The sequence below is a fragment of the Akebia trifoliata genome, chromosome 12 (assembly GCF_017979445.1).
Source record: "Akebia trifoliata isolate Shusen 1 chromosome 12, ASM1797944v1, whole genome shotgun sequence".
Classification (NCBI taxonomy): domain Eukaryota; kingdom Viridiplantae; phylum Streptophyta; class Magnoliopsida; order Ranunculales; family Lardizabalaceae; genus Akebia; species Akebia trifoliata.
Window position 1 is genome coordinate 31,915,940 of NC_141386.1, and position 23,468 is coordinate 31,939,407.

Sequence of the window (23,468 nt, forward strand, 5' to 3'; positions counted from 1 at the left end):
AGAAATTCTTGTAAATCAAACACAACCTAGGGGTATTAATGGCATAACGTAGTTTTAATAAAGTAATAATGGTTGTTAACAGTTAATACGTAATTTGGACAGTTTTTAAACTTTCCTTCCGTGTCATCACATCCAACGACCGATTGTTAGCATTCAGAAACCTCAAGAACATAAAACCGTAACTTCTCTCACTTCGATCTGGTTTGTAATGCCTTCTGTTGCTTTATCAGATTCTTTAATCATCGAAGATCCTAAAAAAAGAGAAGAAAATCACCATGAAGGAAGCCCTGGAAACTAACCCTTCAATCGAGAAGAAGAAAAACAAGAAACCCAAGAATTCAGAAGAAGATTTGAACAGTGATCAGTCACAACCAAGCTAGTTGAAGAAGAAGAAGAAGAAGAGAAAAATAGAGATACCAGCTCTGAATTTGGAGAACCCATTGATTCTTATAAGAAGCAGAAGCAGAAGCAGAAAGTGACCCAGAGCCATGAGGATGGAGAGTTGATTGATGACGAGGAGGATGATAGGAACAAGAACCCGAATTAAGTTTCGAATTTCAGAATTCCCAAGGCTTTGGAGGATATGTTGAAGTCTTAAGGGAATTGAGTCGTTGTTTCCCATCCAGGCTATGACTTTCGATACTATTCTTGATGGGTCTGATTTGGTTGGTCGAGCACGCACAGGACAGGTATACTTATGGGCTTAATTGCTTTGAGCAACTCATGCTAGTTATTCAATTTCTGCTTCACATGTTATTGGATTTTGGATTTTAAACTTTGTATCCAACTATGCACCCAACAAAAATTGCGCTTGCCCATTTAATTTAATTTAATTTTTTAATTATAAGTGTTTGTTCTCTGTTTGAATGTTTCATACACTTGTTTTCGTCTAATTCAGCAATTTTGGAGTTATATTTTATTTTGTTGAGGTCTTTATTTATTTTATTGATGGGTTTGGGTTGTTTTCTTGAAGTCTTGAATACCAGTATGGTTAATTATATTGTACAATTAGTTCAAATTTTTATAGGGAGAAACTTTAGCTTTTGTCCTACCAATATTGGAGTCTTTAATGAATGGGCCAGCTAAGGCATCGTGGAAGACAGGTTATGGAAAGGCACCAAGTGTCCTAGTACTTTTACCAACAAGGGAGCTTGCCAACCAGGTAATATATGTGTTGAATTGATTTTTGTTGAACATTTTGGGCCTACATGATAGAAGAAAATCAATTTAAAAGGGGTAGCATTGTTTATGTGATAATTTTGTTATATTCTTGCATTTGAATTTGTTCCCGTGGAACATGCTAGGCCAATGCAATGGAGTCCAATCATTTTGAAAGGGGAAGCATTGCTCATGTGAAGTGTTTTATATTTTATTGATTTCTTTCTTTTTAAACTTCATTTGATTATTTTCATGAATGTGTCAAAATTTTTAACTGAAAGGTTGTAAACTAAGTATCTTGGACATGGAGACAATACAAAGGCCAGTATTTTGATCCCAAAGACCGAAAGTATGTCACCACTTTATCTCTCTAGGTACTCTTATCATATGCTTCTTATGAAGTCAATAAAACCCCCCAATATTTTTAAGGTAAATGCTAAAATAATAATGCTAATGAGATATCTGATAAAGCAATAAAATATTGGGTATTTTAGAAATACCCCCCCTGTTAAATGTAATATTAGGTTACCCCCATGCAAAATGCAAGATTAGGTTTAACCCCCTTGACTGTAAGTCAATGTTGCGTTTTCTAGATGATTTAATGGTAAAATTTTGATTTTTTTCAAAATGCTCTTCAAATACTTAAATTAATAAATCAAAGTTGGGAAAAAAAATCAAGATATCACTGTTAAATAATGAAGAAAATAAACTTATGGGTGGGGGGGGGGGTTGTTTGAACATAATATCACCAATTTAACTGAGGTGTGTTTCTAAAATATTTGACTAAGATATTCTGACACTTGTTTATGACATGATGCCGGTGGTGGCAATATTTCTAAGGTAAGCATCCCCATTGCAGTTGTTATTACATACATGGTTAGTGGAAACTTTTCATCCCTCTAAAATAAACTTAACTAGTGAAAGGGAATTATTGATCCTCCGACACTGATAATAACTGACAGGGCTTTAACTACTGCATATGGTTGTGCCCTGCAAATACTTTTTGTTGGTCAAATTTTGATATTGCAGGTAAGGTTGAAGATTTAAACAAAGTCTAGACACTCCTCTTCAGCGCCACTTTACCTGATTGGGTGAAAAATGTGCGTCTCTTAATAACATTGTAATTTGTAAAAGCTATTTTTATGGTCTGTTATGTGTAATAGTTTTTTGGTTCTTTTATGTGTTTTCAGATCGCTGCTAGGTTTCTTAAACCAAACAAGAAAACGGCAGACCTTGTCCGTAACGAGAGAATGAAGGCTAGTGCTGAAGTAAGACATATTGTTCTTCCCTGTTCTAGTTCTGCCAGATCTCAGCTTATTTTGGATATAATTCGATGTTATAACAGGTTCGTTTTTTAAGATCTTCCTAATTAGGACCATTTAGTCCTCCTTTCTTTTTGTTTGTTTTTTATTTTTCTTTCTGGGATTAATATGATTCAGTGGTGGCCGGACAATTGTTTTCACTGAGACAAAAGATTCTGCTTCAGAGCTTACTGGATTATTGCCTGATGCACGTACTTTGCATGGAGATATACAGCAGGCCACACGTGAAGTAAGTTTACTACTGATAAGGCAAAGAGTCTGACTAGCCGGACCAAGTTAGTAAGGTTTTCACCCTTACTAAGGGTCCTTGGGCTCAACTTGTGGCATCCAAGACCATGATCCAATGCTTCAGGGTTGTAGAGGACACAGTTCTATGAACTTCGGAAAAAAAAAATTCCGAAAAAAGTAATTTTTCACTGTTGAGTTGTAATTTTAAATTTGGGAGTTAAGTGGAAGTTCAGTAGCTGTCCATTTTCAAAACCTTGGATCAAATCCAAAAGAATTTTTTTTTTTTTTTTTTGGATTTTTTATATATCTGAGTTTTCCCCATGAAATCTAGAGGGCTGTGGTGTTGGATTGCCAATATTGTAATCCATTTGAGCAAAACGACCCTCAATAAGGCTGAAAATCTTACTAAGTTAATAAGGAAAGTGTTAGTGTAATGCAAATATGACTTTTGATCTTAGAGGGGTGTGTGATGCACGCACGTGTGTGTATGTATAAGAGTGAAAAATCCCTATGAGATAGGAAGTGCTGTATGACACTCCAAACAGCAGCGGCGCATCCTCTCTTCCCATCAACTAATGTTCTTCCTCTAGGTTCGTTTCTATTTCTTAATGTTTGTTGGCTGGGTTCATTGGTCCCGCTGTGTATGTGATTTTAAACAGGTCTCTCAGGGTTTCCTTTTTATGATTTCGTCTCTGTTATATATATATATATGTATGTATAATTTTTTGTAATTTTATGATCCGATGCCACGTCAACGGTAGCAAAGGTATGCATTGACCATAGATGCTATGATCGGATCTACAATAATTCATTGTTTCGTATTTTGATAGGAATCTGTGGATTGATCTCTGCTATTCATCCACAGAGCCGATTTTTGCGATTACATTCTCTTTTTGATTGATTTATTACTTATCCAAAAAAAAATCTTCTCTGTAATGGATTCTTCCATTTATGTTAGTCTCTTTCAATCCTGATGTATTTCTTGTAGGTCACCCTTGCTGGATTCAGGTCAGGCAAGTTCATGACATTGGTGGCCATAAATGTGGCAGCATGGGGCTTGGATATCAATGATGTTCAGCTCATCATTCAGGTTTGTATATTTTTTCTCCTTATATGCATATTTTGCCTTCGGATTCTTCGGGCAGCAAACTTATCTTTTGACTGCATTACTTGTCTTTCAGTGTGAGCCCCCAAGCGATGTAGAAGTGTACATCCATCGTTCTGGACGCACGGGGAGGGCAGATATTTACATAAAGCAAGTGTTTCTTTATATTAATTACGAGAGCTGCTATTGGCACCCCAACTTTTACTTATTACACCCCAATTTCTTAAATTATTTGTCACACCCCAATTAAAGAAAACAGACTCTTCAAACATTACAGAGTTTTGGCTCAAATCATAATCTCAATATTATGACACTCGTTCAACCAATTTCAGTAGCTGTTTACAATTATGATTAAATCCTAAACTCAAAAAATATAAATATAGCAAAGAAGGTAAAAATAAAAGAAAAAAAATAAATAAGAGAGCTTCTATTGGCACCCCAACTCTTACTTATTCTCAACCGTTAACTTATTTTCTTTATTTTTAATTGGGGCGTAATAAGTAAAAGTTAGAGGTACCAATAGCAGCTCTCTTTAATATTGATATCAAGTTTGTCAAGCTACTGATTATGTGGTTATTAACTTTTCAGGGAATACTGGGGTTGCTGTGAGGCTTTATGATCCAAGGTGGTCAAACTTTTCTAGAATAGAAAGAGAGTCGGGGGTAAAATTTGAGCACATATCTGCTCCTCAACCAGCTGATGTTGCCAAGGCTGCTGGTTTTGATGCAACCGAGACAATTACCAAAGTCTCTGATGGGTATATTGGTGTCGCACTCTTAGATAAATACTTTAAGCCTTGCTTCTCCATATATTATTTATTTCAAATGCAGTGTGATTCCAGCATTCAAGTCAGCAGCTGAGGAGCTTTTGAGTTCCTCTGGTCTCTCAGTGGTGGAACTGCTTGCAAAGGCACTTGCCAAGGCAGCAGTGAGTTCTTGTCATTGCTTTGTGCTATTCAATTCCGAGTAGGGCATAAAATGGGTCGGAATTTATCCGAAATCTGAGTGATCTGAATTTAGCGTGCTTGGACCCTTGGAGTAGATCCGAATGAAAAATGGGTCAAATATGGGTTGATGTCCCTTGATCCGAGTCGGATACGGATCCATCCCTATATCCGCCTGTATCCGAACAATACATTGCTTTGGAAATTATATTTTTATGTTTTTCAAAATATGTTTTTTCTACTACTTTAGTGTAACTTGAATTTTATAAAATAAAAGAACTATAATATTAAATAGAATAGTATAGCAATTGGAAAGAAATATAGCAAGAAAATGTTGAATGGTCCGAAATTATCCGATCCGACTGAACCAATCAAGTAATTTGGTTGGGTTGAATCCAGATCCAGATTTAGTGAAAGCGAAATGGTTTGGATATGGTTTCAGCTAATAGGGTCTAAGTCGAAATTGGATTTGATATGGATATACTCATATCCAGCCCAAACCTGACCCATTTAATCCCTTACTGTACTTACTGTGGGTTATGCAGGGTTACACTGAATTAAAGAGTAGGTCACTTCTTACTTCCATGGAGAACTATGTTACTGTGCTTCTTGATGCTGGAAAACCCAGGTACACACACCATCGTGAGTATTGGACAATTTTATTTCCCAATCATTCTTCTTTGGTGAATTCTTAGATATTCGAGATTTGAACTACTGCAATTTTCATCTTTACGACAGAATATGAATAGGTCAGGATGAAATTTGAATTGTACTTGCATTTACATATTTATATTTGTACTAAAGGGACTAGATTCTACAACTGGGGCACATTCTTACATATCCAAACCGTAATGAAAATTTGCAATTTTGCTAATCTTGTATTTACTAAATGAAATATACGTTTTATATTATCCATAAATAAGAGTATATTTTATTTTTCCGGTTTTTTCTCCGACTTTGCTTTTCTTTTTCTTTTTTTCTGAAATTTTCCCAACCAGAATTCTCCCGGATCCTAACTTTATCACTATGATCTGAACAAACCTATCGAAGAATGTCCTAACTTTTGAACGAACCCATCAAAGAATGTTCGTCTTTAAGTTGTTAATTAATGTTACTATCTGTCTGACCAATTGTATTTCCTTTGGCTGCCAAAATTTATGAAAAGCAGTATTACTGGAATAGTCATGGGATAGCTGATTCACATTGATATATGGATAAGATAGATAGATAGGTAGGTAGATAGATAAATCTGCCTATCTAGATTTATAGGGTATAGGCCCAATACTATTTGGGTGTAAGAGCAGCCATAATATATATATTTTTTTGTTTCCTTTCTATTATATGCAAATGAGTTGCTTGTTGTGCCTGATTCTCATTAGTTCCAACGTTTTTCTTAGGTTTGCTTACATGGTCTTGAGGAGATTTTTGCCTGAGGAGAAGGTGGAAGGGTCTTACCCTTAAGCTGATGGAAAGGGCGCTGTGTTTGATGTGCCAACTGAAGATGTGGACACATTTCTTGCAGGTATTCTCTCTCTAAAAAGGGTTTGTTATTATTATGATATTGAGATTTTAAATCATCATCATCAAAGCCTAGTCCCAAAAAATCCTGTTCTTCCATTCTAATGGTCTGAGCCACATCTTTCTTTATTGAAAGTGTGTCCATGTCTGCTTTCACTATCTACATCCACATTCTTTTGGGATATCGAGCTTTTAAATCACACCGATAATTTCCCTAGTGGTTTACTTTACTTTAATCTGTTTTCATTCTTCTTTAGGCAACTAGAGTCGAAGAATATGTTTATAGTTTTTTTTTGTTTTGTTTTTAATCTTTCCCTTTTTTCTCCTTAGGTCAAGAAAATGCGGCTAATGTGAGCATTGAGGTGTTGAAAGGCTTGCCACGGTTGCAAGAAAGAGACCAGTCAAGAGGAGGAAGATTTGGTGGCAGAGGTGGTAGTGTTGGATTTGGTGGTAGATTTTCTGGCCAAAGAGGTGGTGGTAGCAATAGGAGAGGCAATTTTTCTGACAGAAGAAATGGTAGATTTTCTAATGGCTAAAGTGGTGGGAAAGGAACCATGGGCAACAGATGGGGGCCGCGGAAGACTTGAAACAGTTTAAATGGGACAAGAAGTCGGACCTTTTAAAGTTCTTAGATTAACGAGGAAGGGCTCTTCAGCGGCAAAATAATGTTGAAATATGACGAGCATTTGAAGAGCTTGGAATTTTTGATTTCGATGTAATATGTCATCTACACCCTTTTCTCCACCCGTAGAGGCAATTTTAATCAGGGAGCTCTATGATTTCGGTACTTATAGTTCCACAATGACGATAATTAGGATTTATACCTGTAATTGCACATCCTATATATGTAGTTCAATCAGTTTTATAGCTGTAATTTTGTAAATTTGCAAGGCAAACAACAGACTAGAGATTACTTTGATAATTTAGCGATCATTTTCGTTTTGAAACTAGGGTTTCTATATAAATAAATTATCGTTTCAATGATGAAGTGATTGCTTATGTTAGAAATTGTTTATTCACACTAAAAGACCACCAAAAACTATATGAGTGATTACTTTTGTTATGAATTATTTATTCTCACTAAGGTCGAGAAAAAGGACACGATCGTTTCCATATTTTAACTATTGATCTTATGGTATCATTTACCAAAAATGATAGGGTTTCTGGAGCCAAAAAAGCTTATAACTCCCATGATAAAATGTCCCTTTTACAATTATTTATATGTTCTTGCAAGAGTGGTTAAAAAAACGTCGAAAGACAAGGTGGATGCACCCAAAACTATGGTTTTAAAATGAGTCGTGATAAAATGACACTCTGTAGTTGGCGTGGAAAGTGCACAAAATCATAAATCTTTTTCTTTGAGATACACAGGAAAAGATTTACGGTTCTATGCATTTGCTACATCAACCGTGTACGGATCGTATGTGTCAACTCGTCATTTTATCATTAATCTTTTAAAATTGTTTGAGATTGAAATGACTTGAGCGAGTCATCCCGAATTGAAAGTAGATGGGGAAAGATGGTCAATATGAATTATCCATCGTATTGACACGATTCAGATCCAAATTGACTCATTCAATATTTTTAAAATAATGGCCAAGTTTAGAAAATTTGACTGAGTCAACTAGGTTTTGTTTTTTTATTAATATAACATATAATTTTTTTTTTTATTGATTTAAATGTTTGTAATCAACATAAAACATAAATTTTGTGGCTGAGCATCTATTTATCCACCATCAATAAAAAAAATAAAATTATTATATAAATTTATGTCGGTTTAATAGATTTGACTCATTTTGAACTCGGTATATGAAGAGCCTAGAGCCTAGTCGAGACGAGACGAGACGAGATTCCTGGCTTTTAAAACCGTGTCCCCAGATTTACCAGCAAGAGTTGGTTTCAGCTCTCGAGCCAAAGAACCTAATAGAGCCAAAGATGCCAAACCAAATCCAAACCTTTTTCCTTGAAGAATGGCTGAGGAGCAACAGCAACAGCAGCAAATCCTCTCCTTCTTCGTCAGCTCGAGCCATCATTCAAGCATGGGCAGAGCTCAGAGACTCACTCCAACACCAAACCTTCCAACCCCATCATCTCCAATCCCTCCAAACACTCCTCAACTCTCAAACTTCCCTCCACGTGGCTGATCCACAAGCCAAGCTCCTCCTCTCCATCCTTTCCTCTTCACACATCTCTCTTCCTCCCCAATCCTATCCTTTCTTTCTCAGACTCCTCTACATCTGGCTCAGAAAATCTTCCAAACCCTCTTTGTCTCTCCTCGAATTAGCCGTCTCAGTCCTCCCTCGCGTTTTCTCCACTCAACCCAATGTCGAGACTTGCAATTCGATCGTCCCACAAGGTGTTCTTCTTGTGGGTGCTCTCTCTTCTGTACCCTTATTGCCCGAAAGCTCGAAAAGGGACTGCTTTGAGCTTCTCTGTAGGTTATTGGAAGATGGGTATCGAGCAATTCGATCGTGTGAAGAACTTGTCCCTGAAGTTCTTGCTGGAATTGGGTATGCTTCATCTTCTTCTGGGGCTGTTTATTTTAGTAGAATTTTAGATTCTATGTTCAGAATTTGGAGTAAAGAAGGCACCTTTTTTGGTCGTGTAACTCATGGACTTATGATTCTGCATTTAATGGAATGGGTCATATCCGGTTTTGTCAATTTACGATCTTTCAAGAAAATTGAGTGTTTGTGCCAAGAGATTGTGGTGGCGAGTTGTAAATCGAATTATGCTCCATTTACAGTAGTCATGGCTGCATCTGGGGCATTAAGAGCTTTGAACAAAGTTGTCTCGGGTAATCCTAGGCCAGAGATTGTTCCCCAACTGAGAAATTCTATGGAAGAATGTATTGAAGTTGTAGCTAGAGATGTTATTTCTAAAACAGGTGGTTTTCGTAATTCTAGTAATGATCCTAATGATCGTCTTGTACTACATTGTATCTCATTGGGTCTGTCTCGAAGCGGTCAAGTTTCTTTTCGTGCTCCTTTGCTTTTGTGCCTCACGTCTGCATTATTGGTTGAGATATTCCCTTTACGGTCTTTCTACACAATGGCTGTTAAATACCCACTTGGAATTTCTTCTGGATTGGGGCTTAATGAGGTTAAAGAACATCTGGATAGTATTCTTTTTAAGGAAGCAGGGGCTATAACCCGTGCTTTTTGCAACCAATATGTCTTGGCAGATGAAGAGAACAAGGCAGTAGTGGAAAATCTTATATGGGTTTATTGCCAAGATGTCTATTCGGGTCATCGACAAGTTGCTTTGTTGCTTCAAAGTGGAGGGAAGGAGTTACTCGGCTATTTGGAGAAAATTGCTGAAGCTAGTTTCCTAATGGTCGTGGTATTTGCTTCAGTGGTGACAAATAACAAGTTAAATTCAAAATTTTCCCGGGAAATGCAGGTGGATGTATCAGTCAGGATCTTGATTTCATTCTCTTGTGTTGAGTATTTCCGCCGTGTAAGGTTGCCTGAATACACGGATGTGATCCGAGGGGTTGTTGTAAGTGTTCAGGAGAACGAATCTTCTTGTGTCGCTTTCATCGAGTCAATGCCTTCTTACACCGAATTGACGAATCTTCACGGTGTGATCCATTCCAATCCTGCTTTCCACTTTGATTTTTTAGTTCTAGCAATTCTTAGAGCAACTCCAACCTGTCTCTAAAACTCTAAATTAGGGATGGAGATGTCAGAACCTAACTCCAACCAGTCTCTATTTTAGAGAAACCCCCTCTAAATCAATGTTCATGTTTCCAAATATAGAGATCTTGAGAAGTTTTAGAGGGCCTCTCTAAATCACTATTCATGGTTTTTAAATACCTATTTTATCCCCTTTTTTCCATAAATGTCATTTTTGACCTTCTCTTTTCATGGAACATGTTTTAAATATCATGTTTGTCACCTTCTCTTTTCTACTTTTTAAAGTGAATGAATAGTATTTTAAAAGATGAATGGTGTTTTAGAGAAGGGATTGGTTGGAGTTCAAATTGGTTCGGTGGTGTGGAGCATCTTCTTCAAATTTAGAGACGTGGGTTGGAATTGCTCTTAGAGGTGGCTCTCAATTGAGTTTTTTTATTTTTTACCATTTACTAATAGAAACCATTCAGTAAGTTCTGAACCAGTTCTTTCTTGTAGGCTCTTTATACTCGGGGAAGATGGAATATATCTGGTCGAGAGATGATGTACAAACTGCCCGAATCTTATTTTACTTGCGTGTTATTCCGACTTGCATTGAACGTGTTCCTTGTCCTGTATTCAGAAACGTGGTTGCCCCAACCATGTTCTTGTATCCTTCATGAATACCACGTTTTTGGATTTTGAGTAATCAATCAGTCCTCGCCAGCTTCTATTTTGTATATGGTTACTTAATACAAATTCAATCAGATATATGGGACATCCGAATGGAAAAGTTGCTCGGGCCTCACATTCAGTATTTGTTGCTTTCATATCCTCCGGAAAGGATTCTAATCAGGACGATAGAGTGTTGTTAAAGGAACAACTTGTTTTCTATTACATACAGAGAGCTTTAGAGGTATGTAAAGATACTAACAATCCTCTAACAAGAACTTTAGATGGATAATCAAAGATTTGTACTCAATTTTTTTTTTTCTTTCTCTTCATATGTAGGCATATCCCGAGCTTACCCCTTTTGAAGGTATGGCTTTAGGAGTTGCAGCCTTGGTTCGGCATCTCCCCGCAGGAAGCCCAGCCATATTTTATTGTATCCACAGTCTTGTCGACAAAGCTAATACTCTTTGCGGTAATGCCATGGCACGAGATGCTGGGATGTGGAAGAATTGGCAAGGAGATTCAGAGCCTTGTAAAAAAGTACTCGAGTTGCTTCTGCGACTCATTTCTCTAGTGGATATACAGGTAGCTTCAAATTATGTGTGCTTAGTTGATCCCTTGTATGTTTTCACAAACCATTTGGATCCATGTTAAATATTTCGTTCATTGGTTCTATTTTTTGATCTATTTAACTTTATATTGAACGAATTGTCGGGATATTATAAAAACTTAAGAGAGGCAAAAGATTTGTAGTAACTCATAAAAGCTAGATTCTAGGATATCATAGAGGGGTTTGAGATTAAAAAGTTACAGCAAGGATTTGCACCTTTTGATTTAATTTTTATTACAGATTAATAATATCTTTTCTACTTCCTTGGCTCAGGTACTACCAAACTTAATGAAGCTGCTAGCTCAATTCATTCTCCAATTGCCAAAAGATGGCCAAAACATGGTACTCGACGAGATATATTCTCTGGTCGCAGAGTCTGATGACGTTACAAGGAAACCTGCGTTAGTTTCATGGTTGCAATCTCTTTCTTTCCTTTGTTCCCAAACAAATATTAGTAATTCAACTAGTGAAGGGGGAAAGATAGAAGGAAAAGACTCTTCTGTGCTGAGTATGGACAGAATCAGCGCACGACTGTGACCCGCCAACCTCATATTTTATTTTATTTTTAGAAAATAAATATTTTACCTTGTACATTGCAGTTACTTTCATGCTTTATAGCCTCAAAAACAAAAAAAGCTTGCAACATAAGATCCATTATATCCAAGAAACACTGGTTGTATAAGTAAATCTGTTGGAAGATTTTTCAATAATTATAATACAAAAAGAAAAGACCCAAATTTGTTAATTTATGACGTACGCCCTTGTGTTCGGTTACCAAGTTATATGGGCTGTCTGGTCACATTAGGTACAAGAACATGAATCAACCTTCTAAGATGTCGTTCCAATGCAAAATTAACGTAATCCTTGAGTGGAGGCTGAAGTTGGAGGAGGTAACCAAGCCCAGTTCCTTCAGAACCCATTACAAGTATAAAGGAAAGCACTTCTTCACTTGCCTTGGCTTTGGGTGAGTGAGTTCCCGCTGCATCCCACTTTGGTTTTGAATAGCGCTTTTTGCCGCTTTCTCTCCCCGGTTGAGATCTTTTACTTAGAGCCTCTTCTCAGCTCTCTAATTCCGTTCCGTCACGAGCTACTTCGTTCTCTCCTTGAATTATTGTATAGGGCGAGTGCTTTCAGCGCCTTGCGTTTGTATATTTGTTAGTAATCGCCTCAACTATTTATCAGGAATCTCTGAATCCCTTTCTTTCTAACCGGAACCCAAAAGAGTAGAATCTAGAATAGAGTAGCTCAACTGGTAGAGAGGGGGAACTTTAACCAAAGATAGGCAATTTACCTTTTAGACAAATTCCTACTGTCACTAAAGGGGATCAGGAACCCCTTATCATGATTCGGCATCTAACCCCCTGGGGGCTTACTCCTTCGTTCCAGATTCATCTAGCTAGATGGATGCACCGGGGCATATAATGCCCACTTGTTCTTCATGTTCAAGCTTGACTGAGCAACCTTACTAGAACTACTAGAACTATACTATACAAGGCTCAAAAGAGCAGAAAGTGTTGTGAGTTCGCTCCGTGCACCTTTGGAACTTCAGCAGGGCGACCTTCATCATTCAATATCCATATCCAGACTTCTGTGCATGAAAATCTTACTTGGTTCAAGTTCTATACTATTTTTAGCCAAATTTTTGGAGAAAAAGCAAAGTTATCAAGGTCCCTGTTGAATTACAAAGACAACCAAGTATAGAGTTAAACCGGGCATTCTTAGTAGCTTATATTTTCTTGAGTCATGATAAAATGATGCACTAAAACGTACGTAGCTGACATGGCACGTGCATAGAACTATAGATCCTTTTCTTTGGGATACACAAGGAAAAACATCTACGGTTCTGTGAACTTACCACATCAGTCACATACAGATTGCGTATAATTAAGCGCATCATTTTTATCATTAGTCTATTTTTTCTTTCATGAGTATAATGGGATTCTTGTAATGATAATATATGTATTGATAAGTATAATATAATGAAGAAAAGAGGGAGAACAAAGTACAAAGCGGTCAAGGAAGCCTCTCAAAAAGAGCAACAAAATAAAGGAAAACTAAAACATTAATGATTACATAAAGAATTTCATCTAAAAACAAAGCTATCAAAAGTAATCCCCGCAAACTCTATATTCTATTTCGACTAAAGGTACAACAAATCCATGATCTCCAAGAAACCGTTGTGAGAGCTTTTATCTTACTATTGAATACCCTGTTATTTTTCTTGTTACACACCCCCCAAGTAATAATCGAGGGAAGCATAACCCAAAGAAATCTTTTTCTGGAGGAGAAAGCATTATTAACCTACTCTTCTAACAACGATGAGAACTTACGAGAAAAGACCCATTTAATACGAAATAGACCAAGAAAAGTTGATCAAATATTATGAGTAAAAGAGCAATGAATTAAAATATGGTCAACAGATTCTCCATCCTTCAAACAAATGGGACAACAATTGGGAGTGATCTAACCCCGAACAATTAAATTATCCGTTGTAAGAATTCTCCTAAGGGAAACTAATCAAACGAAAAAGGAGATTTTAGAGGAAATTGACTTTAACCAAATGGCAAGGATTGCTTAGCAAAAGGGATGAGTCACTTATGAAAAGAACTGATAGAGAATCTCAAATCCTTAACCCTTATAATATGATGGAATAGTCTTAAAGTAAGATTAAAAATTGGCGAAAGCTCGTTCATGTTATCAATCGTGTCATAGTTGGTTCAAGTTCCATACTACATGCCTATGAATCCACAATTCACCTGTGAAATGCTTTTCTTCCATTATCTTCTTTCCATGTAATTTAGATTTGTTTGAGATACAATCATTATTTTTTCTCTAGTGATATTCAATCTTTAGCGACTAGTGTTGTACAGAAATGATTTATGACAATGTAAATCATTGTTTTTTCTCAAGCCGGATTCTTTTGTGATTAGTGTTATATAGAAATGATTTTTATGAGTAGTTGTACAATAACCATTTTCAGCCATATTTATAACCATTTTTAGTCAAATTTGCGGTGAATAAGAGAAGTTCACAAGGTCCAAATGAATTACAAAGATCTTTCATTACACCCGACAACATTTTCAACCGAAGTACAGAGGGCTACAGATTATTAAACTGACCAGCACAAAACACATACCAAAATCTATTTCTATCCGTATTAGAACCACGCATCGGAAATCCCCATCAAAGACACTATGAACACACAAAAGTACAAGTTTAATTGCCGAGCTATGCAACTGATGTTATGTACCCACGTCGCTTGGAATGCTAGTCATTACAGGTACCGGTGAGATCTGCATTCTTGACAATCCAAGGGTGCTCCATTATCTTCTGAAGTGAGATCCTTTTAGAAGTATCCTTCACTAGAAGCTGCATATTTTTATCTCACAATGTCAAATACGTTGTTCTTGCATGTTTCTTTGTAAAAAATTACTTCATCACTTCAAATTCAAAATGCGAATGCTTATGAATGAATTTACCCGAGTGATGAGATCTTTTGCTGCCATAGACACATAGGGAGTGGAAGGGAAGATCAGGTCAACCTTCGCTATCCTGTTTATAAGGGAATAATTTGTAACCTATCCACAAATTCATGTAAAACTACTACAAAGTGAAACACGTTGAAGATGCTCCTTACCTCTTCATTGTATCTTTTTGGTTCTTGGCCTCAAATGGTGGGACACCATAAAGTAACTCATAACAGAGGACACCCAAAGTCCAGTTATCGACAGTGTAATCATGAGCTTTATTCTCCACCATTTCTGGTGCTAGATAATCCAAAGTTCCACACATGGTCTGTCTCTTGCTTCTTGACTGGACAGACCATCCGAAGTCCGCAATTTTCAGTCGACCCTGCAAAAAATAATAAGAGTTCAATTTGATTCCTCAATGACTCAAGACAACTAGAATACTCTAGCGTATTAGAATATTAAGCAGACTTAAAGTTTGGTAAGTTATGGTTTAGCAAATAATCTGAATCGTTTTCAAGAAACACAAGAGGCAAGTTCTAAGTAGAAACATACACAATAGTCTGCGAATTAACCTAAATTAGATGAAATTAAGAAGAGAGGACCACAGATAAGTTGGTTGAACATATATTGAATCCTAATGGCAGAAAGTTCAAATATTTATACATTTTCTCATTGAAAAGGATGACTATCCATTAAACTACCAAAGAACAAAAGCTCAAAGGGTTGCTTCCTAAGGTATCTAGAAGTGGAACCATAACAACCAGGAATCACAAGTACCCTTCGATTCCTGTTCTCAACAATCGGATAAGACAAAATAATTCTCAAGTGATAGTAGCATTCCATCTTTACATGCTATTCTTTTTCCATGATAAAATATGAGGAAAGATATTCTACAAAGGTTTTTTTTCTTCGAAAATCCCAACACATTATTTATAAAAACATCAACAAAAATAATTACAACTTGTTTTAATAAAGATACGTTAATCTTTCTTTTCAAAAACTAAAGATCATCTTCGAATAAACCTTTAGGAAAGATTATCCATTTTAAGCTAGAATACATAATTTATATAAAAACTTTGAACAATTTCATGTAAAATCTATTAACTTTAAAAGTAGGAAAGCTTTCACCCATCTACAATATATGTTTCGGCTATAATCACATCCGTTCCAATTCCTATCGATTCCTTTTTGACCTAACTCTAATTGGGTATTGCAAAAAGGGATCCAAAACCAGAGTTTTTGGTTCCAATTCCAGTTAAATGGACATCATGGAAAATCTTGGCCACCAAGTTTATTTCTTTTGAGAGAGATTATTATACTTAAATCAATAAGGGATATTATAAAAAAATAAAAAAAAATAGAGGGATTAAGAAAAATACTTCAAAATCGAGCAACAAATTCTCTGGCTTGATGTCCCTGTGAATTACATGCTTCTCATGACAATAAGCCAATGCTTGTGTAAGGCTTGCAATATACTGCATTCACCAAACAAGTTGAATCTTCATTCATAAACAACAATTAAAAACCCCAAAATGGATGGAAATAAATAAACCCCTAACCCTAAAAAATGGAGGGAAAGAATTTTACAGTGGCGGCTTGCTTCTCAGAGAGATGCCCAGATTCACTAAGCTTCTTATAAAGCTCTCCTCTATGAGCGTATTCGAGGATCAGGAAAATTCGTTCGTCATCGTGGAACCAACCGTAGAGACGAAGAATATTGGGGTGACTGAGATTGCTCTGAATCTCCATCTCTCGAAGTAATTGGTGTTGTTGTCTGTATTTCTCGATCTGTTCTTTGAAAATCACCTTGAGAGCAACAATGTACTTGCTCTGAATCAAAACCCACACACACACACACACACACACACACACATAAACATGCAAATGCGAGAATCAAATCGATCTTGGAGAAAGAAATTGGGAATTTGTTTGTGAGTTAGGTTACCTTTTTCTCTCTAGCCAGATAGACTCTCCCGAATTTTCCCTTTCCAAGAGGTTTACCGATTTCGAAATCTTGGAGGGACCATTGTTTGAGAGATGGTTTCTGTTCTTTTTCCTTGTGTTGGGTTTCCTGAATTTGAGAAGCCATTCGTGGATCTGAAACTTTTCTGGGTTTTGTGAGATTGGCAAAGGAGAAGGAGATTGATCAAATGGAGTGTTGGGGTTGGGGAAGGATGAGAGAGAGAGGAACTGGTTTCAAAATTTTGAATTAGGGGAAATGCGCCGTTGGTTTTTAATCTCGGACGGACTGACTCAAGCGAGTCATCTCGGTATCCACCAACCACAATGATTTACTCATCCGTGACTGGTACAGACCCGAGTTCTTTTATCCTAATTTTTCACGAGAGCTACCATTGCCACGCCTTCTTTGACTAACACCACACCGATTGTGTGCAAATCCTTTCTGGTTACAAGGGAAATGGTGTGGCAATAACAACTTTCTTTTTCACTTTCCCCTAATTTTTTTAGAGAGCTGCTATTGCCACATTAACTTTTGCTAACACCAACCCAACTATGTGCCAATTCTTTAGAAATTAACATTAGGGGTGCAACTTGAGCTGACTGGCCCAACCTCAACTTGGGCTCAAGCCTAGGTTGGAAGATCTCAACCCGACGCACTTCAGGTTGAGGGTTTGGGCAACCCAAGTCAAACTAAACTTAAAACTACGTACTAATATACAAATATTTTTATTTATTTTTCAAATATTTTTTATTATAATTAAAGGGAAATTTTTTATTTTATTTTTATTTTTTTAAGAACTTTTCTTTATATATGAATCCATTGTTATGAACATTCATATATAGTACACATAGACTTCTTGAAGATGAAGAGTAATTTAATTAATGATATTGACATTAAGGACTAAGGATAAAAGGGAAGTACCATCTCAAAACTTTCAAAATTATCTAACTCGGGTTAACCCAAGCTCACCCGATTTTAGAAACTCAAGCTCGGTTTGAGTTTGGGTTAATAAACTCCAACCCGATGGTTGGGTTGAGCCTGGATACACCCTCCAACTTGCTTAGGTTGCAGTCCTAATTTACTTATGAATTGGTGTGGTGTTTTTTTTATTTTTTTATTTATGATAACTTAATAATCCAATTGGTAGATTTTCTTCATTTACCACAAAAGAAGTCTCACCATCCTAAGAAACAATTTTAAGTGTCTAAAATACTCTTTCAAATAAACGCTCACAGTCTCTCTTGTTTTACGTTAGATTTTCGACGTTCGTTCTCAGAAAAACCTTTTAACGAAAGAAAGTAAATTGGAAACATTGTCGATTTCTCATCATTTTAAAACAATGAATTAAACATAAGGTGATTTGTAATCCTTCAAATTGATAATTTTTTGTACTTAATTTTTAATCATAGAATTTGATTTTTTTTAATCCTCAAAAATCAAATCACACGCAAATATGCAACTTCTTCACATTTTGCCTTGTTTTTCTCATTCGTAAAGCTTCGAATATATGATGAAAATGAGAGGAAAGATCAATCTTGTCAATTTTAGGTCGACCAAATGCAAGTTGGATTTAAACCTCATCAAGTAAGACTATTAATCGATCAGATCAAACCTAAATCCAGTTTGCTCTGATAACTTTGTTTCTCGAACGAGGGATCCGATAAGCATTTGATTTGATAAGATATTGGATCACTTTTAGGTCAGCCAACTCCCAATCCACGTGAGAAATTATATAAATTATATTATACATTTGATTTAAATATATGAAGTTTACATATATTTTGTATATCAAATTGGATTTGATATGATCCAGACCCAATCCAATTGTAATCGTTTAGGATTTGGATCCTAATATTGAGATTCGATAAAATCCAATCCAACCCAGCTTTGTTCCATTCTTACGATCCATTTGGTTGCCCTGATCGATATGGAGCTTCAGATTGTGGGGGGTGATATCAAACACAAATTTGAACCCAATCCCTCATGGGTTCAATTTGATTGGACCGATTTGCATTTATTAAATATAAAAATTATAAATCAAACAAGAGAAAATCAATAGAAAAACATTCCAAGGTTAAAAGATTTTCTTGAAACCTTTTTATTTTCTTCAAATTTACAAATGTTTTTTAACTTCCTTTCTCTTAAAAACTCTTAACAGTAATAATTACTTTTTAGTTTTGAAGAATCAACTCAGAAGAATCGACGGTTCGTATGGTTGAATCATTGGTTTTCAAAAAATCAATCGTTCTTTGTATGGGGCATAAAATGATTCGGACTTGATCGAAATCCGAGTGATTCGAAATCCACATTTAACTAGTTGGGAACCTTGGAGTAGATCTGAATATAAAAAAAAAAGAGTCAAATAGGATTTGATGTTCCTTAATTCGGGTCGGATACAAATCCTCTTTATATCCACCAAAATCCAAATAATATATTATTTTGAAAATTATATTTTTAAATTATCATTTTCTATTACTTTAATATAATAAGACTCCTTATAAAATAAAAGGATTATAATGATAAAATAAAATATATATAGAAGAAAAAATGTTGAAGGACTCAAAATTATTTGACCAGAATCAAGTAATTTTATTGGCTCTGATCTGGATTCGGATCCAGACTTAAAATTTGGATCTGAATGTGGATATACTCAGATCCAGCCCGGATCCGACCCATTTTAAGAAAGTTTCGGTTCAAAGTGAATTAGATGATTTTTTTAAAAAAATCCGGTCGGACCGCCTTCCGGTTTTCAAAACACTGGTCTCACTTAGCTACAAACAAGTGTCCATGTCTCCCTTGTGCATTCGAAACACGAAGCAACTTCCAGACACCTCTTCTTACGAGAACTCCACTTTTACAATCTCAATCTCTCTCTCTCTCTCTCCTTCACGTTGTTATTCGATTCTTCTTCTCCAAGAAACAAAGAGAAGAAACCCAAAAGTGTCTCTCTTCAACTCTTTAAAAAACACTCATTTATCGTTATCGAAGATCAGTCGTGTAGCTTTTTAAATTGAAAATTGGGGTTTCAAGATTATCATTCATGGGTTGTTACAGAAAAGCAAAGCTCGCAATCGATTCGTTTCGAGACTTTGCATCCAAGATTGTAACTCGTACAGACTCTGTACCTCCAATTCAGAGAGTAGTCACCGATTCAACCGATGCTGTTCTGATTAAGAACTACTCTAGGATTTATGGGTTTTACTCTTCTTCTTTGATTGCTTCAAAACCTAATTTTCAAATTGGAGGGAAACATAACTACCATCAACCGTTTATCAACGTTGGACGAAGATTTTTCTCTCTGGATCGATACCAAGTTCAGCACTTTAAGCCAAGGAGACCTCGAAGATGGTTTCGAAACCTAGGACTGTATTAGTTGTCGTGTTGGTTAGTTCGGGAGTTTTGATTTCGGTTTATTATGGGAATTTGGAGACAGTTCCTTATACCAAGCGCACCCATTTAGTTATTTTGTCGAAAGATTTAGATAGACAGATAGGAGAAGTCCAATTCGAGCGAGTTAAGACTGCTTTCAAGGGAAAGATTCTTCCTGCAATACACCCGCAAAGTGTTCGTGTGAGGTTGATAGCGAGGGACATAATTGAAGCTTTGCAAAGAGGGCTAATGGAAGAACATGTTTGGAGCGATATTGGGTATGCCTCAGATAGTACTTTACCGCACAAAGGGAGCATTCGAGACACTTTTATGGCATTGAGTGGCGATGTGGAACGAAAGTGGGAAGGAGAGTGGCGCAATGTAGATGAAATTCTAGACGATAAGTGGGTTCAGCAGAGTCGGGGGCGAGGTCAGGCACGTGGCTCGCTACCTGATACTAAGCATTTGGAAGGATTGAAATGGGAAATATTAGTGGTAGATGAACCTGTTGTGAATGCTTTCTGTCTCCCTGGTGGGAAGATTGTCGTTTTTACGGGATTGTTCCAATATTTCAAGACCGACACTGAGATAGCTACTATACTTGGGCATGAGGTATTTCCAAGAATTTAAGCTGAAAGTTTGGAAAAAAATATACTTTTGTTCTTCAAAATAAGAAAACTTTATCGATGAATCTTATTAATGAAATGAAAGTTTCAACTTTCTTTGTCTCTCTTGAGCAAAGTTGAAACTTTCTGATTCTTTAGAATTTTATTTCTGTTTGGTAGTGAACTGAAATATCACATTGGATATGTTGCATTAGCATGGGTGGGATCTGATTTTGATCAAGATATTGTGTGTCAGATTTTGCACAATATGTTCGTAAGAGAATACATTTATTAAGCCTTAATTCATGATAAATGTTACTCAGTATTGTAGAAATTGGGTAAGACTTAAATGGAAATGTTGTACAAGAGTTATTGGAGAGTTAGATCTTGTACTTGTCTGGCACGGCCACACAGGTACTTCACCCCATGCAATATAGACCATGTGTATTTCCTTTCTAGGGTCTTAATTATAAGAGTGCAAAGATGAATCTCTTTGATCAGTCCAACAACCAAAATATCTATCCATGGTTTTTGATTGGTCTTATATTAACAGGTTGGGCATGTTGTGGCTCGACATGCAGCAGAAATGATTACGAAGAACCTATGGTTAGCTGTCCTTCAGTTGGTTCTCGTTCTGTTTGTTTCCATGCCTGATATTGTCAACGCAATGTCACTTCTTCTCCTAAGGCTTCCTTTCTCACGGAGGTATCTTCCCTGATTTCAATCTTTTAAGCAGATTTGGGTATCAATTTTATTAATTTTGTAGATATAGATCATGTTTTCTTGTTGGAATCCTCTGCCAAAAAATCATTTTTAATTATTGAAATTTCTTGCTAAAAAAGCTCGAACTTTCGAATTTATGGAGTTCATACATATTTTACCCATTTGACAAAGGTAGATAATGTAACCACCAATTTGAGTATGTATTTGTTTGTTCTACTTATAGATGAAGTAATTGCCCATATTCAAGAGAATGTACCATAGTGTAGGTTATTTACATATGATGCTGTCGATGGTACTAGAGAGGAAGACAATGCAAAGCTAGAATTATGTAAAATGGTGTTGGAGTCTAAAGGTTTTAGGAAACAAGTGTTGGAGACTAGAGAAGAAGAATGTGTGAGAGTATTTTTGTCTTTTAGCACATGTTTTGAGAGGTGTTGGAGACTACAAGTTCAAAATCACAATTCACCGTTGGCTTAGAATCTCAAAGAAGTTACAAGGTGTATCCTTCGTGTATTTTGTAAGAAGTTTTGGTACTATGGACTCAGGCTTCAAGTGCTCGCTTAAAAAAAACCAACTAGCAATCTTCAAGTTCTTGCTTATTTTAATACGTGTTTACTCCACAAATAGAAAATCTTCATTGATGGTTAGTGAATGCATTGATTCTAGAATCAATTCAAGACAAAAGTTATGTGGTAATTGACTTAGAAAAATGAGTTGCTATCCAGAACAGTGTCCTGTTCCTATAAAAACGTTAGGTGCCTACGTGGCACATTTTTGTTGGAATTCAAACAAAAATGTGTCTATCGAACATGGAGATCACCACCTGTTGCTTTTGAGTGGTAGTCAATGGTTGTTCTGCCTTATTGCTTGAACCCTAATCTTCTTGTTGAACATGCCTTAAGTACATAAGTTCCAAGGCTAACCCAAACTCAGTTGTACTTATGTAACATTTTCTATCCCAAGTGCTGATATTATGTTGTTTTGCTCTCTTTTTTGTTGTTGATAAGATGTTGTTTTGCTCTCTCCTTACCAGGATGGAAATGGAAGCAGATTACATTGGGTTACTATTGATGGCTTCAGCTGGATACGATCCTCGAGTGGCACCCTTAGTATATGAGAAGCTTGGGCGCGTCACTGGTGACTCTGCATTGAGAGATTATCTCTCCACCCATCCATCAGGAAAGAAGAGAGCAAAGGTTCTGGCCCAAGCCAGAGTCCAAGGGGTCCAAGGCTTCTTGTAAGACATAAATTTGTTATCTATTTCCGATCAATACTGTTATAACATGTTTATAGCGTTTTTTTTTCCCCTCTAACCATGGATTTGTTTGAAAATGGGATCAATCAACCAGTTTGGGTTCCATGAGATTCCTATTGTCATCCAAAAAAATAAAAATTCCACTAAATCTTCTTTGAAGGAAACTAGGATTTTTAAAGTTGGGTTCCGTCATGAGATTCCTAATGGCAATTAGAGAAGTGGTTATTAATCTAGATTCTAGAGTTGCGATGGAGAGCGGTGTGTCCCATTCCTAGAGCAGCATACAGTGTCTACATGGCATGTTTTAATTGGAAATTAAACACAAACTGTGTTTAGCAGCCCCGATGTTTTTTAAATTCCTATAAAATCCTAAAGGATTTTTGTTCATACGTTATTTTGTTTGATGAAGAAAATATTGGATATTCTGATTCTGATTTGTTGAAATAATAAATTATAAGCAATAGTATAATATAAACAACTCGTAGAAATTGGAAGAATTTATCGGTGATTGAGGCACGGAAAAACCACTGCCCTCTTAGGAATGAATCCTCAGTGCAGTAGGTTTCAGGCGTCTGGTTTCACAAAAAAAAAAAGAAAAATTTACTTTTTACAAGTAACACTCAAGAGGTCTTGAATTCAAATCTTATCCTCAACATTATAAGAAATAAAATTATGAATTTTACAATAGAAAATCCTATAAAGGAAAAATTTATTCAATGAGGTATACGCTCTTCGACAACTTGATCTAATCGAACGATCCAAATTCTCCCATTTTAACTTTTTCTTTTAAAAATAGGTGTAATGGATTTCTATTATTTTCAAAAATTGGTAAGGGTATTTTTTTTATAGAATCAGACCAACTTTACTAATTTAGTAAGAATTGAAATTTTATTAAGGGTAGTTGAACTCATTT

The 23,468-nt window shown here is 36.1% G+C and overlaps 2 protein-coding genes, 2 non-coding genes and 2 pseudogenes across 6 annotated transcripts; 5 read left to right on the plus strand and 1 right to left on the minus strand.

Annotated features, from left to right (window-relative positions):
- Positions 1-361: 361 nt before the first annotated feature.
- LOC147389560 (DEAD-box ATP-dependent RNA helicase 7-like) lies at positions 362-7,262 on the plus strand (annotated as a pseudogene). Its single transcript, XR_015171001.1, has 14 exons — positions 362-689; positions 1,028-1,261; positions 1,320-1,357; positions 1,711-1,764; positions 2,180-2,258; positions 2,349-2,503; positions 2,598-2,709; positions 3,697-3,798; positions 3,890-3,947; positions 4,399-4,570; positions 4,644-4,740; positions 5,302-5,384; positions 6,154-6,278; positions 6,605-7,262. The product of XR_015171001.1 is annotated as a DEAD-box ATP-dependent RNA helicase 7-like (transcript).
- On the plus strand, positions 3,213-3,380 carry LOC147389561 (small nucleolar RNA Z112). The gene has a single exon (XR_015171080.1). It is a non-coding gene; the product is annotated as a small nucleolar RNA Z112 (small nucleolar RNA).
- On the plus strand, positions 3,446-3,596 carry LOC147389562 (small nucleolar RNA snoR2/U65). Its single transcript, XR_015171082.1, has one exon. It is a non-coding gene; the product is annotated as a small nucleolar RNA snoR2/U65 (small nucleolar RNA).
- Positions 7,263-8,154: 892 nt separating the features above from the next.
- LOC147389563 (obscurin-like protein) lies at positions 8,155-11,915 on the plus strand. The gene is made up of 5 exons (XM_086418872.1): positions 8,155-9,857; positions 10,408-10,558; positions 10,657-10,804; positions 10,900-11,145; positions 11,444-11,915. The coding sequence occupies exons 1-5, from the start codon at positions 8,210-8,212 to the stop codon at positions 11,705-11,707; spliced, it is 2,457 nt and encodes an 818-aa protein (XP_086274998.1). The 5' UTR covers positions 8,155-8,209; the 3' UTR covers positions 11,708-11,915.
- Positions 11,916-14,188: 2,273 nt separating this feature from the next.
- AUR3 (ataurora3) lies at positions 14,189-16,898 on the minus strand. Its single transcript, XM_086419910.1, has 6 exons — positions 16,586-16,898; positions 16,228-16,470; positions 16,020-16,115; positions 14,808-15,022; positions 14,650-14,722; positions 14,189-14,539 (listed from the first exon to the last, which is right to left on the minus strand). The coding sequence occupies exons 1-6, from the start codon at positions 16,727-16,729 to the stop codon at positions 14,438-14,440; spliced, it is 873 nt and encodes a 290-aa protein (XP_086276036.1). The 5' UTR covers positions 16,730-16,898; the 3' UTR covers positions 14,189-14,437.
- A 2,517-nt stretch (positions 16,899-19,415) lies between these two features.
- On the plus strand, positions 19,416-22,663 carry LOC147389565 (mitochondrial metalloendopeptidase OMA1-like; annotated as a pseudogene). Its single transcript, XR_015171020.1, has 3 exons — positions 19,416-20,584; positions 21,131-21,282; positions 22,334-22,663. The product of XR_015171020.1 is annotated as a mitochondrial metalloendopeptidase OMA1-like (transcript).
- The last annotated feature ends 805 nt before the right edge of the window (positions 22,664-23,468 follow it).